The sequence below is a fragment of the Centruroides sculpturatus genome, unplaced genomic scaffold, assembly GCF_000671375.1.
Source record: "Centruroides sculpturatus isolate CEXI.00-Female unplaced genomic scaffold, Cexi_2.0 scaffold417, whole genome shotgun sequence".
In the NCBI taxonomy this organism is placed as follows: Eukaryota; Metazoa; Arthropoda; class Arachnida; order Scorpiones; family Buthidae; genus Centruroides; species Centruroides sculpturatus.
In genome coordinates this window covers 123330-139398 of record NW_019384686.1, presented here as the reverse complement: position 1 = coordinate 139398, position 16069 = coordinate 123330, and the positions used below count along the sequence as shown (strand labels likewise).

General features: G+C 23.1%; 1 protein-coding gene across 2 annotated transcripts in view; it reads left to right on the top strand.

Moving 5' to 3' along the window:
• The window catches only part of LOC111627059 (pyrokinin-1 receptor-like), a 35559-nt gene extending 25436 nt beyond the window's left edge, over positions 1–10123 (top strand). Inside the window, exons 2-3 of one of the 2 annotated variants that reach the window (XR_002756970.1) lie at positions 9259–9809; positions 10111–10123. Coding sequence is in view for 1 of the 2 variants with exons in the window: in XM_023370608.1 (XP_023226376.1) it covers positions 9259–9749 (491 nt within the window). In the remaining variant the exon portion in view is untranslated. Of the gene's footprint in view, positions 1–9258; positions 9829–10110 lie in introns of those variants that run through there. The other variant, XM_023370608.1, reaches the window with a different exon arrangement.
• The last annotated feature ends 5946 nt before the right edge of the window (positions 10124–16069 follow it).

The following is a 16069-nucleotide window of genomic DNA, read 5'->3' as shown; positions in this document are numbered from 1 at the left end:
AATTCAATATAAATGGAAAAAAAATATTATATGGAATTGAACGAAAATGAAAATTTGCTTGATAATTCAACTACGCTTGTTGGAGAACAATAAAAACACTACACTCAACAAGCCACCAATAAAACTCAACTGCCTAACCTATAACCAAAGTCTCCTTTTAATTTGTTTTTTTAAAAAAGCGCTTGACAAACTTGCCCCGCATGCCGAAGTTGCCCCGATCTCCCCTAAATTATTTTTAAATAAAAAATTAAAAAAATTAAAGCAAATTCTTAATATATATTTTAATTTTTACAAATATTTAATTTATAAATTAATATAAATTTGATAGTTATCAGAAAGATGTCGGCAGTTGATAATCCGTAACGTAATAAGTTTCCTTGAGTTGTATACGAAAAGTATATATATTATAAGAAGAAATTTATATTTATAACAGAATAATAAATAACATATTTATTTATCATTTCTTCTCACACGGTATAAGTAATTATTAATTGGAAAACCCTGCAAAAATTCTCAATAAAAATGGTAAACTACGATAATAAATAAAAATATCCTGAGAGGTTGCTCATCTATTTTATTAATGTTTAACAACCAAGCTGAAGTATTTTATCCGATAAAGACTGTTGCAAAAAAAAGGAAAAAATACAACCTAAAAAAACTAAAATTTATATATCTCATACCTAATTTGCATTTTTATTACAAAAATTTATTTTAAACTGTAAAAAGTATTAAGCTTCAAAGTTATATTATTTTAGAGTGTAATGAATAAAATTAGATTGTATTAGAGATATTTTTTGGGGGGTTGTTTTTCTGGGTCTAGATTGACGAAATGTATGAAGTAGGTTGTACAGAATATTACTCTCCTTTCAAATTTTAGGCCATTTGTTATCCTAGTATCATTTTTCATCTTCAACTATCCAGTAAAGAATTGATATCTCTTGTGTTTTGCTTGGTAATTGTTCAATCTAGTATCATCTTTCTTTTTCTTCCAAGTTATAGCTTTACAATTGGCTTATTGGTGCTTTTTTTCGGTGCAAAATCTAAAAATTTTGCTAAGAAAAACCTATCATTGTCTATAAAAATAACAGAACAAAACACTTGTTTTAACAAATTATAATAAGAAAAATATGTAATACGAAATTAAAATTTATTACACAATACAAAAAATATATTATTATTATTATTATTATTATTATTATTCGTTAAATAGAATTTGCATTGCTTAAATGGCTCGTGTAATTATCTTTAAAGATATAAACACTTTGCATAAAGTTTAATTAAGATTAAAATGAATAATTACAACAATTATACTAAAATTGTTTTTAGTACTTTGTTATTTTTTTTTAAAAATAAAATTTATAAAATATTATTACAAAAATTATGATGAAATTCATAAACTCAAAATTTTTTCACTACGATTTATATATTTAAAAAAATCGATAGTGTAAGATTTATGACAGGAGAAATGAGATAGGATGCGGATAATTATAATGAATGAGACAGGAAAATTCAGATTTAATGCGAAATCGAAAATGTAAAACTTAGCTTTATATTGTCCTTGTCATTATTATTTGTCTATTATCATTATTATTATCCTCATCATCATGATATATGTTTCATATTCGGTAAAATATGAGAGTTGTAACATTAGGATAATAAAGAGGAAAGTTTAATTTAATATATTTTTATATAGCGTTATATATATATATATATGATTTTAAATCGTGATAATGACCTCAAACTGCCACTGTATTGATCAATCTAGAATTATGATGCTAATATAATTCTAAATTATTTTTTTATGATTAATATGAAATATAGATAATCATTATTCAAATCCCATTACGATCATCATCATCATCATCACTACTTATGTTTTATACTGTTCTCGATAAAAACAAGTCATTATCTTTACGTTATCTGTTTCTCAATATCATTATCATTTTGTGGTAGTCTGGATAATATTGTTTTATATTGAGAAAATATGAAACAATCATGGTAATAACGCAGATAAAAATTTACATTTTAAAGCCGTAATAACATATAAAACAATTCACACGACCTTTGTGAATTGTGATTTTTAGATTCATAATGATAATCTCATAATGTTAATACTTAACGANATGGAAAAAAAATATTATATGGAATTGAACGAAAATGAAAATTTGCTTGATAATTCAACTACGCTTGTTGGAGAACAATAAAAACACTACACTCAACAAGCCACCAATAAAACTCAACTGCCTAACCTATAACCAAAGTCTCCTTTTAATTTGTTTTTTTAAAAAAGCGCTTGACAAACTTGCCCCGCATGCCGAAGTTGCCCCGATCTCCCCTAAATTATTTTTAAATAAAAAATTAAAAAAATTAAAGCAAATTCTTAATATATATTTTAATTTTTACAAATATTTAATTTATAAATTAATATAAATTTGATAGTTATCAGAAAGATGTCGGCAGTTGATAATCCGTAACGTAATAAGTTTCCTTGAGTTGTATACGAAAAGTATATATATTATAAGAAGAAATTTATATTTATAACAGAATAATAAATAACATATTTATTTATCATTTCTTCTCACACGGTATAAGTAATTATTAATTGGAAAACCCTGCAAAAATTCTCAATAAAAATGGTAAACTACGATAATAAATAAAAATATCCTGAGAGGTTGCTCATCTATTTTATTAATGTTTAACAACCAAGCTGAAGTATTTTATCCGATAAAGACTGTTGCAAAAAAAGGAAAAAATACAACCTAAAAAAACTAAAATTTATATATCTCATACCTAATTTGCATTTTTATTACAAAAATTTATTTTAAACTGTAAAAAGTATTAAGCTTCAAAGTTATATTATTTTAGAGTGTAATGAATAAAATTAGATTGTATTAGAGATATTTTTTGGGGGGTTGTTTTTCTGGGTCTAGATTGACGAAATGTATGAAGTAGGTTGTACAGAATATTACTCTCCTTTCAAATTTTAGGCCATTTGTTATCCTAGTATCATTTTTCATCTTCAACTATCCAGTAAAGAATTGATATCTCTTGTGTTTTGCTTGGTAATTGTTCAATCTAGTATCATCTTTCTTTTTCTTCCAAGTTATAGCTTTACAATTGGCTTATTGGTGCTTTTTTTCGGTGCAAAATCTAAAAATTTTGCTAAGAAAAACCTATCATTGTCTATAAAAATAACAGAACAAAACACTTGTTTTAACAAATTATAATAAGAAAAATATGTAATACGAAATTAAAATTTATTACACAATACAAAAAATATATTATTATTATTATTATTATTATTATTATTCGTTAAATAGAATTTGCATTGCTTAAATGGCTCGTGTAATTATCTTTAAAGATAGAAACACTTTGCACAAAGTTTAATTAAGATTAAAATGAATAATTACAACAATTATACTAAAATTGTTTTTAGTACTTTGTTATTTTTTTTTTAAAATAAAATTTATAAAATATTATTACAAAAATTATGATGAAATTCATAAACTCAAAATTTTTTCACTACGATTTATATATTTAAAAAAATCGATAGTGTAAGATTTATGACAGGAGAAATGAGATAGGATGCGGATAATTATAATGAATGAGACAGGAAAATTCAGATTTAATGCGAAATCGAAAATGTAAAACTTAGCTTTATATTGTCCTTGTCATTATTATTTGTCTATTATCATTATTATTATCCTCATCATCATGATATATGTTTCATATTCGGTAAAATATGAGAGTTGTAACATTAGGATAATAAAGAGGAAAGTTTAATTTAATATATTTTTATATAGCGTTATATATATATATATATGATTTTAAATCGTGATAATGACCTCAAACTGCCACTGTATTGATCAATCTAGAATTATGATTCTAATATAATTCTAAATTATTTTTTTATGATTAATATGAAATATAGATAATCATTATTCAAATCCCATTACGATCATCATCATCATCATCACTACTTATGTTTTATACTGTTCTCGATAAAAACAAGTCATTATCTTTACGTTATCTGTTTCTCAATATCATTATCATTTTGTGGTAGTCTGGATAATATTGTTTTATATTGAGAAAATATGAAACAATCATGGTAATAACGCAGATAAAAATTTACATTTTAAAGCCGTAATAACATATAAAACAATTCACACGACCTTTGTGAATTGTGATTTTTAGATTCATAATGATAATCTCATAATGTTAATACTTAACGAAAATTGTTATTATAATGACCAAGATACTTAATCCTTAGTAAGAAACTTGGAATCATCATGATTTTCTTTTATACTCGAGATTAAATGCTATCATTATACTGTTATCCCAATACTAAACATCTTTCCAGACATAAAACAGTATCATAATAATAAAAATCTACATTTTTTTAAGTTACTGAAGCTTTAAAATCGTTCTATAATGCGTTATTGAGCCAGTTTATAAAATTTTAAAATATATATAAAAAAGAACTTTTTATTGCTAGTGTTATCGTATAACGGGGGAGTTCAAGTACAATACGATTTATACAATGAAATAGAAATATCGTATCAGACAATAAAATCGGGTCAACGTACTATACAATTTATGAAGGAAAGAATTTTTGTAGAGATCTGAGTTTATAACGAAAAGCTGACAGTGCATAATACTGTACTGTTGAATCTCCTGCATTCTTGTCATACACTTGAAAGCAATTCACGCTGATCTGATGAATTGTAACGTTTTAGTATATATATACATTCAATACTTCTTTATACAAATCCTAACAATTGACTTCTATTAATTTTCACCATAAAAAAAATGATAAAATATATCCAAACGATTCTATATAATCTTTATTTGCGATATTCTTAAACAATAAATCCAAAGGGAACTAAACTTCCTGCTGTTGGTAATTAAAAGTTAACTTGTAATTAAGATATCCATTTTCTGCTCAGATAGAAATTATGTTCACACTGTGAAGAAATTATATTTCCAGCTGTTTTATTTCTTGTTCCATTTAACAGCTTTTCATAACCTGAAGGAAAATATTTCTATTTTTTTCTTATTTTTGTTTTTTTAATTGAAATTTCTGTTAAATTATTGAAAAATAAATTCTTTGATGTATGTATTTGAAGATATATAATGCTTATCAATAGTATAACATTTTAAGATAGAAAAGTGACAGTTTAATTTCCGGCTGTATTTGTTTTGAATGCAGCTGTCCTTTCCTTCAATGATATGATTTATTACTTTTCATTCAAAGATATTTTACATAAAAGTTACTTGATCCTATCGTAATGTGCTTATAAAACTGATAAATATATATAAATATTTAAGAAGATCAAAAGTGAAATTAATATAATTAAATTGCCATTGATGTTTATAAATTCTGAAAGAATAAAAAAAAAAAAGCGAGCAAAATTTATTGTGATTTCATCGCAATCTCGGGTTGCAATTTTTTTTTATCTATTTTTAATTTATTTAATTCAAAATATATGCTCTCCACCTGAAATTATTAGTGTCATGCCCCTGTACATCATACTTTTCCTGACAACAACAGAGTCATGTCAGTCATATATGTAATTCCATTCAGGGTTTCTGAATTGAATTCACACATTATTTTAATGCATTTTATTAATATCTAAAATAATAAATATTTTTTAAAGATAATTAATTATAAAAATAGACGATTTTCTTATAAATATTTTAAATTTACTAGAACTTTTTATTGTCAAATTAAACTTAAAAGAGCTTGTCTATAAATTAATTGAGTAGATATTTTTAATCAATTTTCAATACCTCGAATAAAAGCACACATTTTGTCATATTGTATGACTGATGTAACATTTTATACTTTAACATCCAATCGTTTCGTCAGTAGCTTTATCGATTAACCATTACATCTCGTCAAGCATCGAAATTATATGTGAAAAAAAAAATCAATTTTCTTAGTCTAAAATTTTGAATTATATCAACTATTAAAAGAAATAATAAAAATCATCTGCAAATTCTATTTCCAAATGTGCACCAAATACTCTGAAATAGGATATTTTTGGAAAACAAAATACATTATCAAGTGTATATTTTTAGAACACATCTTTAGAAGAGTATTTCGGAATCCAAAAATACTCATTTTTGGATATTTACAAGTGTGAATTCTAGAAAACAAAATGCATTTTCGAGTATTAAATCTGTAGATCAAAAAATGCTTTTCAATATTTAGATAAGTGAAAAATGATATTTTTTTCACGGATTTTAAACAATAATATAATCATAAAATTATCACACGACTAAATATTTGTTTTTTTTTATCTTTCTAACTCTTGAAAAAAAAAGTCTAAAAATTTCAGAGTATCGATCAAATCTGAGCGAGAGATTTTTAAACTATTTTAGAAATTATTAAACGTTTGACTATTAAAGTGTAAAAGTAATCATCTCTTTTATGGTTTAGTCAATATCTAAATTGTTTCAATGTGTTTAAATTATCTCTTTAATCTCCATCAAGTTTTATCTTCAATTAACAATCCTTCTCTTCGTGTTTCGTAGTAGATATTTAATTCAAATGAGTCGTATTTTATCTTTAAATGTTATCGAACAAACTATTTTGTAAAAGTAGATGCTTCCGTATCAACATATATATTAGTTAGTGAAACAGTTACTTAGTAAGAGTGAAATGAGAATTTGTTACTAATTCTCTGTTCCGTAGTGAAGTGACATTAGTAACTTCATAGTATTGATTATAAAATAATAACTGATTTGTATCTAAAATAGGAATGAATTTATATTTATAAATTTGCATAAATTTATGATAAGAAACTTTGAAATTGGTAAAAGCGAGGAAAAGACATTTTTTTTAAATTGTTTTCTCATATATTTTAGTAAATGCTATGTTTTAACAATAAAATAAACTATTAAATAAGATATTTTTAGAAATAAATAAACATTTTACTTTAAAAAAAATTACATGTTTTATTTTTCGGAAATAAAAACCGCATTTTTTTATTTAAAAAAAAGCTACTTTTAAAAACAAATAAACGTTGTATTTTCAAGTTTACTTGTATAAAAATGTAAAATTTCTTTTTAAAAAAAATATATAAAAACTATTTTATTTTGAATTTTGAATTTTTTAGAAAGACGTTCAAAACTGTTTCCAATAAATAAATATATTAGTGTTTAAATAAACAACAATTTTATAAATTGGGTGTTTATTTTAAAAACATCGATTTATAAAATTGCTGTTTATTTTTTAAATAAACAAGTGAATGATTTATTTGCTAAACGTGTATTTCATAGAAAAATAATTACATTTGTATTAGAATTCAAGAAACTTTTTCAAAAAATTTGAAATGTCTACAGATTTATATTATATTATTAAAAGTCCCCGATTAACTATATTCGAATTTCCGCTTTTGGCCGGAAGTCACGTGATTTCAATTCAAAAATTTTTCCCTGAATGGAGTTACATAGATGACTGTCACGACTCTGTTGTTATCAGGAATAGTATGATGTACAGGGGCAAGACTAATAATTTGAGATGGAGAGCATATATTTTAAATTAAATAAAAAAATTGAATAAATAAATAGTTATAATACGTGATTTATAAACGTATGAAACATAAAAAAATAATATTGACTTTAAAAAAATGGTACGAAAATATAAATATAGTAACTTTCTTGAATATTTTCGATATTTACAGTACATTTTTTACGTATCTTAAACAATTGTACGGTTAAATAAGAATGTTTTTAAAATAATTCTACTTAGTTTTAAGCTTATAAAATACGTTTTTATGAACTTACAAAATATAATTCTGCTCATTTTTAAGTTTTAGCATGAAGCTTAAAGTTTTTATCTACTAATCTCTTAACAGAGATAATTAATTTTATTAAAAAATCAGTTTAAAATATCTCTCTACTCATGAGTTTTAATTAAATCAGTATTTTAGTATTTTTTACAATTTATAAACTTAATAAAGCAATTTTATTAAAATGTTGACAAAATTAAAATATATTAATTTTGACAGATAATTCGAAAGAAAAAACATTATATCTTAAGTAGTAATAATAGAAAACAATTCTTATTGAATTTTTATGTAATAAAATTTCGTAATTCTTTCAATCTTTTGATGTTTCTATTTCCCAAATCTTTTGCTTTGAATGATACTGAACAATTTGCAATATCATTCAACTGCCAGCTGCGAAATTCTCTGAAGAATTCTCTATTTTAGTGATACAGTACATGGCTTTTCTATGTATCTTTCTTATAAAAATATGAAAAAAAAATACATATAACATTCTATATTTTTTCTTTATAATTAATATAATTTTAAAATATTTAAGTACAAAAAGAAGACTTTCTTAAAATGTACTTTTAATACTTTAAAAAATTTATATAAATGATGAAAATTGGCTTTAAAATTTATTATTTTATCAATATTTTAGACGTTTTAAAAACATTAAAATAAGCGAAGTATTGATAGAAAGTAATAAATTATTTACATTTTACTTTTTTATGGATTTATTTCACTTAGAAATATTATCATTTTTCTTTTGTAAGTTATAAAGAAAAATCATTTAAGACGTGCCTTTCAAAATAAAATGTTTTCTTTACTAAAATAACTTGTATCTAAGAGAGATAAATAAAACTTTATGTAAGTGAATGTATTTTAAGAAGAATATAATGCACAGGTTATCTCTAATAACAAACACTATTTAGATATATATTTTGTCTGTTATCTCCGTTATAGAAGAAAAGAAAAAATGAAATAAATATTTTTGGAACGAAAAAAAAATAGAATTAAATGGAAGTAAAATTTATAATAAATGACAATAATTTTTTATTGAAATTTTGAATAGAACAAGATGTTTATTAAATACATTTTCGTAAATTGTTTTTTTATATTTTTAAGAGGAGCATTTAAATAATTTTATAAACATTATTTTAGGAATTTTTAAATAGATATTAATAAAATTTTTGAATTTGTTCATATATGTAATTTGCTTTCCTAAACATTTTCAAATTTGTTTTTACTTATTTTTTTTCTAAAAATAAAAAATAACAATTTCTAAAAATAAAAGAATATAATTTTTTTTTAAATTGTTATTTTAATTTTTTAATAAAATAATTTAATGAAAACTATGATAAAATTTTCATAATTTGTATTTCTATTAATTTATATATAAGCATAAAATAACATTTAAAGTAATTAATAATTCGTGTATTTCATAATAAAATGCAATTTCTTTTTTTTATATTATTTCTTTCAGTTGCTGTAGTAATTTCTTTTTTCATCTGTTGGTCACCATTTCATGCCCAACGTCTTCTGGCAATTTATGTCACAAATCCAACTCCACTTGCAGTGACAACATACACCATCCTCACATATATTTCTGGTGTGACCTATTATCTGAGTTCTACCATCAATCCTATTCTATATCAATTGCTGTCACTGAAATTCCGCCAAGCCTTCAAAGATACTTTTGGATCGTGCTGCTTTTCTGAAAAAAACAGTAATATACCCGAATTGACGTATACAAGCACTTGTGGAAATCATATTGATTGTTCTGTTAAATCGAGCAGACATCGTCTCAGTTCCAGTTTCCAACAACTACCATCATTTTCGACTCATATTCAATCGTCGAATCTTCAGAATGAAAAGAAAAACTTGTCAGCATCTTGTGCCAATGTTTGTATCCAGGAGAATGTACCCGAAAAAGTGTCTCTTTTAGGAACTCATCTTACAGTTTCGAATGTGTAAAATCAACTCAGGACTATTTTCTGGCCTTTCTTCAATGTGTCTCTTCTATATTTACATTTCGTTAGTATTTCTATTTTAAGAAAATTGTAATAAAATTTAGGAAAAAAAAAGTATAATGTATTCAAGTTATATATGTGAAGTTCCGATCGTACCACAGAATATACCACTTATTAAAATTTGTTCTATTGAAAAATCTTGAAAAAATATCAGTATAATTTGTTAAAAATTAACTGAAAAATAGTTCAATTTCGTGTTTTAGAATCTTAAAAATAGATATCCTATAGGTTTACCTAATTTATTTTATATATATATAAATATCTAAAGACTATTTTTTCTTACCATCACCCAATATGCCCAACAGGGATTTAATCAAGGTATCTATAAAAAAATATATATATATCATTTATTAATATTTAATTTAATATTTTATATTTAAAAGATTTTTAAAATAATTATAGAAACTGGATGAATATTTACCAGAAAACTGCACCAATTATTACTAATATTGGCTGTGATATCCCATTGTTTTCTCTGTATATCATGATTCCTTCAAACTGTGCTCATTGATATCCATTTGCACTACTCCTTTTTTTTATAAGGGAGAATACATCATTTACACATTATAAAAATAGAAAATAATAAATAATAAAAAATTCCGATCGACGAGAAATAATTTCGTCGATATCTGGTGGGCACCTACACATGGAAAGTACAACTGTAACGTCAGCAGTGACGCCTTTCCTGGATGTCTTCTACCTTGTTGTTGTCATATAATAAATGCTGCAATTATACATGTCATTAATTGTTGTGATTTGTTATTCCTTGCTTAATGTTCTGTTGCCATGTATCATGAAATGAATAAATGTTCTTTATTACATATCAAAAAGTATCTTTTCTAAGTTTGAAGTAAGTATTAGCATTAAAAAAAATTAATGTTTAACAACATTAAAACATGTTTTTTTTTAAATGTTAACAAATAATTCAAATTTAATGAAGAAGTAAATTATGTTTATTAATCTTCAAAGATGCACTGAATTGAACTTGCGATATTAAATTTTCCTCATCATCATCGAGATGGTGATGATGATCATTTTTAAAAGTATACTTTAATATACAATTTTAACATTGAAACTAATAGTTTTCTAAATGTTTAAATATTAAATAAAATCCATAAAGTGTTTTATAAATATAATTATACGAGTCCATGAATTATAATGAATTAAGTTTAACAAGGACAAAAACACGTTCCAAAATGTAAAAATATATTTTTTAATGATGGAAAAAAATGTTAATTAATGACCAAAAATAATTTAGAAAATCATTAAAATGTGATAAATTCTCCAATTATCGAGGGATAATATTAAAAATTATTACGTGTAAATAATGAAAATCCATTCTTAACAATTCATTTAATCCTAAATTATTGTCAGGAAACTTTTAAAATAACAATTTAAGACTTTTTAAATTAATTTTTAAAAATTAATATGTCACTTTATTTACTTTATTAAATTAGAATATTAAAACTAATTGTAAAAAAGCATTAAATTGCATATAAAAAATACAAATTCATTTACAAAATAATTAATATTACTGAATGAATTCATATATTTTAGTTATCATATCACATATCTTATGTTTGAGGTGTCATAAAAGAACAAAAGAAAAACATAGAATTGTTTCTGCAACATCTGCTGCATAGAAAGAAACAAGAACAACTAATGTTAATTCATCACGTTCACTTTGGCAAAAGGATCTTGTTAAAATTTGCTTTGCAAATTCTTCAACTAAAATTCTTTATATTAAATGCCACAAACACATAATTTACTAGTTTTACTTACTTCAAGAATTTATTTATAATGTCATATATTCACTAGCAGTTGTATAAATAAATTTTAAAGAATATAAATTGATTTATTCTTACTTACAAGAGGAAAAAAAAATGCGAATTTTTCATTTCTTTGTAAAAAGTTTTCCTACATATTTCATTTAATTATAATACGATATAATTAATTATAATATTATGAATCTTTTCGTTAAATATTTACATGTTATTCTGATATAATTTATCATCGAATTGTGAGTATTATCTTGCTACGTGTGTTGTGATACAAATTTCCATATATATAAATCTATATTAAGTTAGAAATATATAAGGACAACCTACCAACAACGGCCATTTTTTACGTGGTCGTTATTCACAGGTTTGATTGTGTATGAATTCGATATAAATTTTCACGGTATTATTACAAAAATAATTGAATAAAGCATAAAAATATACTTACTTTTAATTGTTATTATAAAATTTATAATGCTGATATGTTGCTTTTATATAAATTACTTCCAGAAAGATTAATTTTGTGAATAAATGTCAATAAAATAGAAATGAAATCAAGATGCCGAAATAAGATACAGTGTAATTTAATGAAAAACTATTAGGATGGAATATATTTAGATTTATAATGGATTTCGGAATACATAAATTCTAGTTAGTGTCGGAAATGTGTGTTAAATTGCTAGAAAATTATATAAACTTTTTAGATTTAAATAACATTTACATTTATATTCTCGCATTTCCATCTTTTAATTGTAATAAATCAAACTTTAAGATGATAAAATTAATCTATTAGAATTTAAAATAAATGCTTAAAACAGAAAGTAAGAAAAAAAAATCATATTAACACGAAAATTTATGTTCAAGTTCCTTAAATAAATCAATTAAAATGAATTTTATGCATAGATATTTTAACGTAAAATTTATATATTAGAAATGAATTTATATATTTTTAAATGCACCTATTTATATATTATATACTAATAAAACTGTTCTTGATTATAAAAAATTAAATAGAAGAATCTTAGTATCACAGTTTGATTGATACTAAAGAGTAAGATTTTTATATATCTTCTAGAAATAACAATTAATCCAATGAATGTAATTAATTTGATCAGGAAATGGTTTTCGCTTATGGGTCTTAGTGGTGCCATTTAAAGTCCACACACAACATTGAACAAGTTTCCTGAACAAGAAGACTTTCTAAAATCTTCCTTAATGTTTCCGCTTTGAAGTAAAACAATTTTAATATATTATATCAATAAGTGGAAAGGAGAATTTAATTTCTTTCTTTAAATGTCTGTATTTTTTAAAAAAAGGTACGTATTAAAGAATTTATATCATTTCACAGTTTCAGTTTCTTAACTGTGAAGAGCTCATCAACTATATTCTTATATAATATAAAAATTTTCAAAGAATATCAAGTAAACAAAAGGTTGAGAAGCGCTGTTCTGCATCAAAATAGATTGTTGTTCATAAAAATGACAATGAGATCGATAAATATAATTCTGATAACTTAATCACTTCCTTCTGAAGAAGAGAACAAGCTAGAAAATAAGAAATGAATATAAACACTCGTATTAATTGTTATTTATTTTAATTTAATTCGCTTCGTTTGTTGTAGTTTTTATTATTTATTTATTTAATAAACAATATCTTAATATAATTATTAACGACGTTATTTATGTGAAGATTTTTAAAAAGATTCATTATACTTTTAATAAATGATATACTGTACAGTACATCCCTATAACTTACAGCTTAAGTACATTTGTAATACTCAAGATAATACTTCTTTAATTAACACAAAAATCACTAATGAGATAATATACGAGTGTTTTGTAAGAAAGTGTTTCTGGAACAATACCTTCCTTAACGGCATTGCAGACTTTCTACGTAACAAATCTCCTTTGAGATTTTCCTCTTAGTCAATAATAGAAGATCTGAAGAATATTATCTTCTATTGTATTTGTAAAATAATTATTCTTGTCTAAAAATAATTAATAATAATAATAATAGTTTATGCGAACATTTTCATTGACGTTGTTTTTAGTATATATTTATTAAATAAAGGCAACGATTTTGAAGATAATACTGAATACTTTTATCATTAATACTGGAGATGTATATTAAATTTCAATTTTGAAATTATTTTTATTAATTCTATAAAAGTATAATGATATTAATTAATAATTACGATTACAGTACTAACGATAAACCAACTGAGTAATTACTATTTAATAATTGCTAAGTTGATTTATCATTAGTAATACTTAGTAATTATTAATTATTTTGGGATTATTAATTAATAAAAGTTATTAATTGTTTAGTTATAATCTCTAATTTATTTTTATCGTTAGTACTAATCAGTACCAATTACTATATCCGAAATAAGTATTAATATCACAGCACTATTAATATAATAACAATATTTAATTAACACTACATAACTTTGTTGTTCGTACTTTATAATTTCAATAATAAAACAATTATTTATTATGACAATTTCTAATTGCATGTCTTCAATTTGAAACCGGAAGTTCGTATATAGTTATAGTATAAAACCATTAATTTCTAAGAAAATATATTAAATATATATTTATATTATTATNATTCTACTTAGTTTTAAGCTTATAAAATACGTTTTTATGAACTTACAAAATATAATTCTGCTCATTTTTAAGTTTTAGCATGAAGCTTAAAGTTTTTATCTACTAATCTCTTAACAGAGATAATTAATTTTATTAAAAAATCAGTTTAAAATATCTCTCTACTCATGAGTTTTAATTAAATCAGTATTTTAGTATTTTTTACAATTTATAAACTTAATAAAGCAATTTTATTAAAATGTTGACAAAATTAAAATATATTAATTTTGACAGATAATTCGAAAGAAAAAGCATTATATCTTAAGTAGTAATAATAGAAAACAATTCTTCTTGAATTTTTATGTAATAAAATTTCGTAATTCTTTCAATCTTTTGATGTTTCTATTTCCCAAATCTTTTGCTTTGAATGATACTGAACAATTTGCAATATCATTCAACTGCCAGCTGCGAAATTCTCTGAAGAATTCTCTATTTTAGTGATACAGTACATGGCTTTTCTATGTATCTTTCTTATAAAAATATGAAAAAAAATACATATAACATTCTATATTTTTTTCTTTATAATTAATATAATTTTAAAATAATTAATAACACTTCGCTAGTTTGATCATATAACGTTGGATAGAGTTTACATAGTCGTATTATGTTATACAATTGAAGGTAATATCGAAGTAAATATTCTTTAGTATCAAGAAATTGAAGAAAACTTTTACATTTATATTTACAATAAAGGGCTTTTCAATTTACTTTCTTTCCAAATTACAAAGGAAAATACATCATAAATATTTAATAAACATAAAGGTTAATTTATAAACATTTTCTTCGGGTAATAATTTGAAAGATTTATTTTGAGAATAAATTTAATTCAAGATTTTGTACAATATTAATGGAGTAATGCAATTTGATTACATATACATTTCCTTTCAATAAACCAACCTTTGTTAATAATACTAATTAAGTTGGAAAGGAGAAACTCTTAAACTAAAAATCGATTCTCTTACTCTCTCTCTCTCTCTCCTGTTCCACGTTGTGGCAAATATATAAAACTTCTTTCATCTTTCAACTGTAAATAATATTAGGTATAAAATTCAGTGTTTTTCATATAGAAAATAGCATAAAATTGAATAAAAATTTGTCAAAGTAATAATAAATATTTCACAGTTCCTTCAAATATTCACATGTTTGAAGGAACTGATTAAAGAAAGAATTAATTAGAATATATAAAAAATAAATAATATCTTGAGCATGTAATAGAAACAACTAATATATAATTCTAAATATATGCAATTATCCTTTAAATTTGTCGGTCAACTAATGACATTTTAAATGCATTATAGAGAGTAACTAATGATATTTTTGAACTAGTGATAGGACAACTAATGATGTTTCAAAATCTAAAACATTCAGAAATTAGTTTTATCATTCTAAATTTATAATGAAAGTCATAAGAAAATACAAAATTGTCTTAGAATTGAGCAAATTAATTGTAGTTTGAAATTAGATGTTTATTTTTATAACAGTAATGCATGTTAAATACAGATTTGTCTGTAAAAAAGGTTTGTTTTCTCATCTTTAGAACGAAGATATGCTCATGAAGATGACTTTAATTAATTAGTTTCTTAACTATATTTGAATAAATAATAAAACAAATATTAAGTCAAAAAATAAAAAGGAAATTTCTAATAATTGTAAAGTACTTGAGGTTTAGTTTTTTGTTATAACAAAAAGGGGGGGAATAATAATAAAACAAATATTAAGTGAAAAAATAAAAAGGAAATTTCTAATAATTGTAAAGTACTTGAGGTTTAGTTTTTTGTTATCTTTTTAAAGATCGATTTAGTGGGCATCAATCCAAAAAGTCACTAATGGGCTCAAGGAAC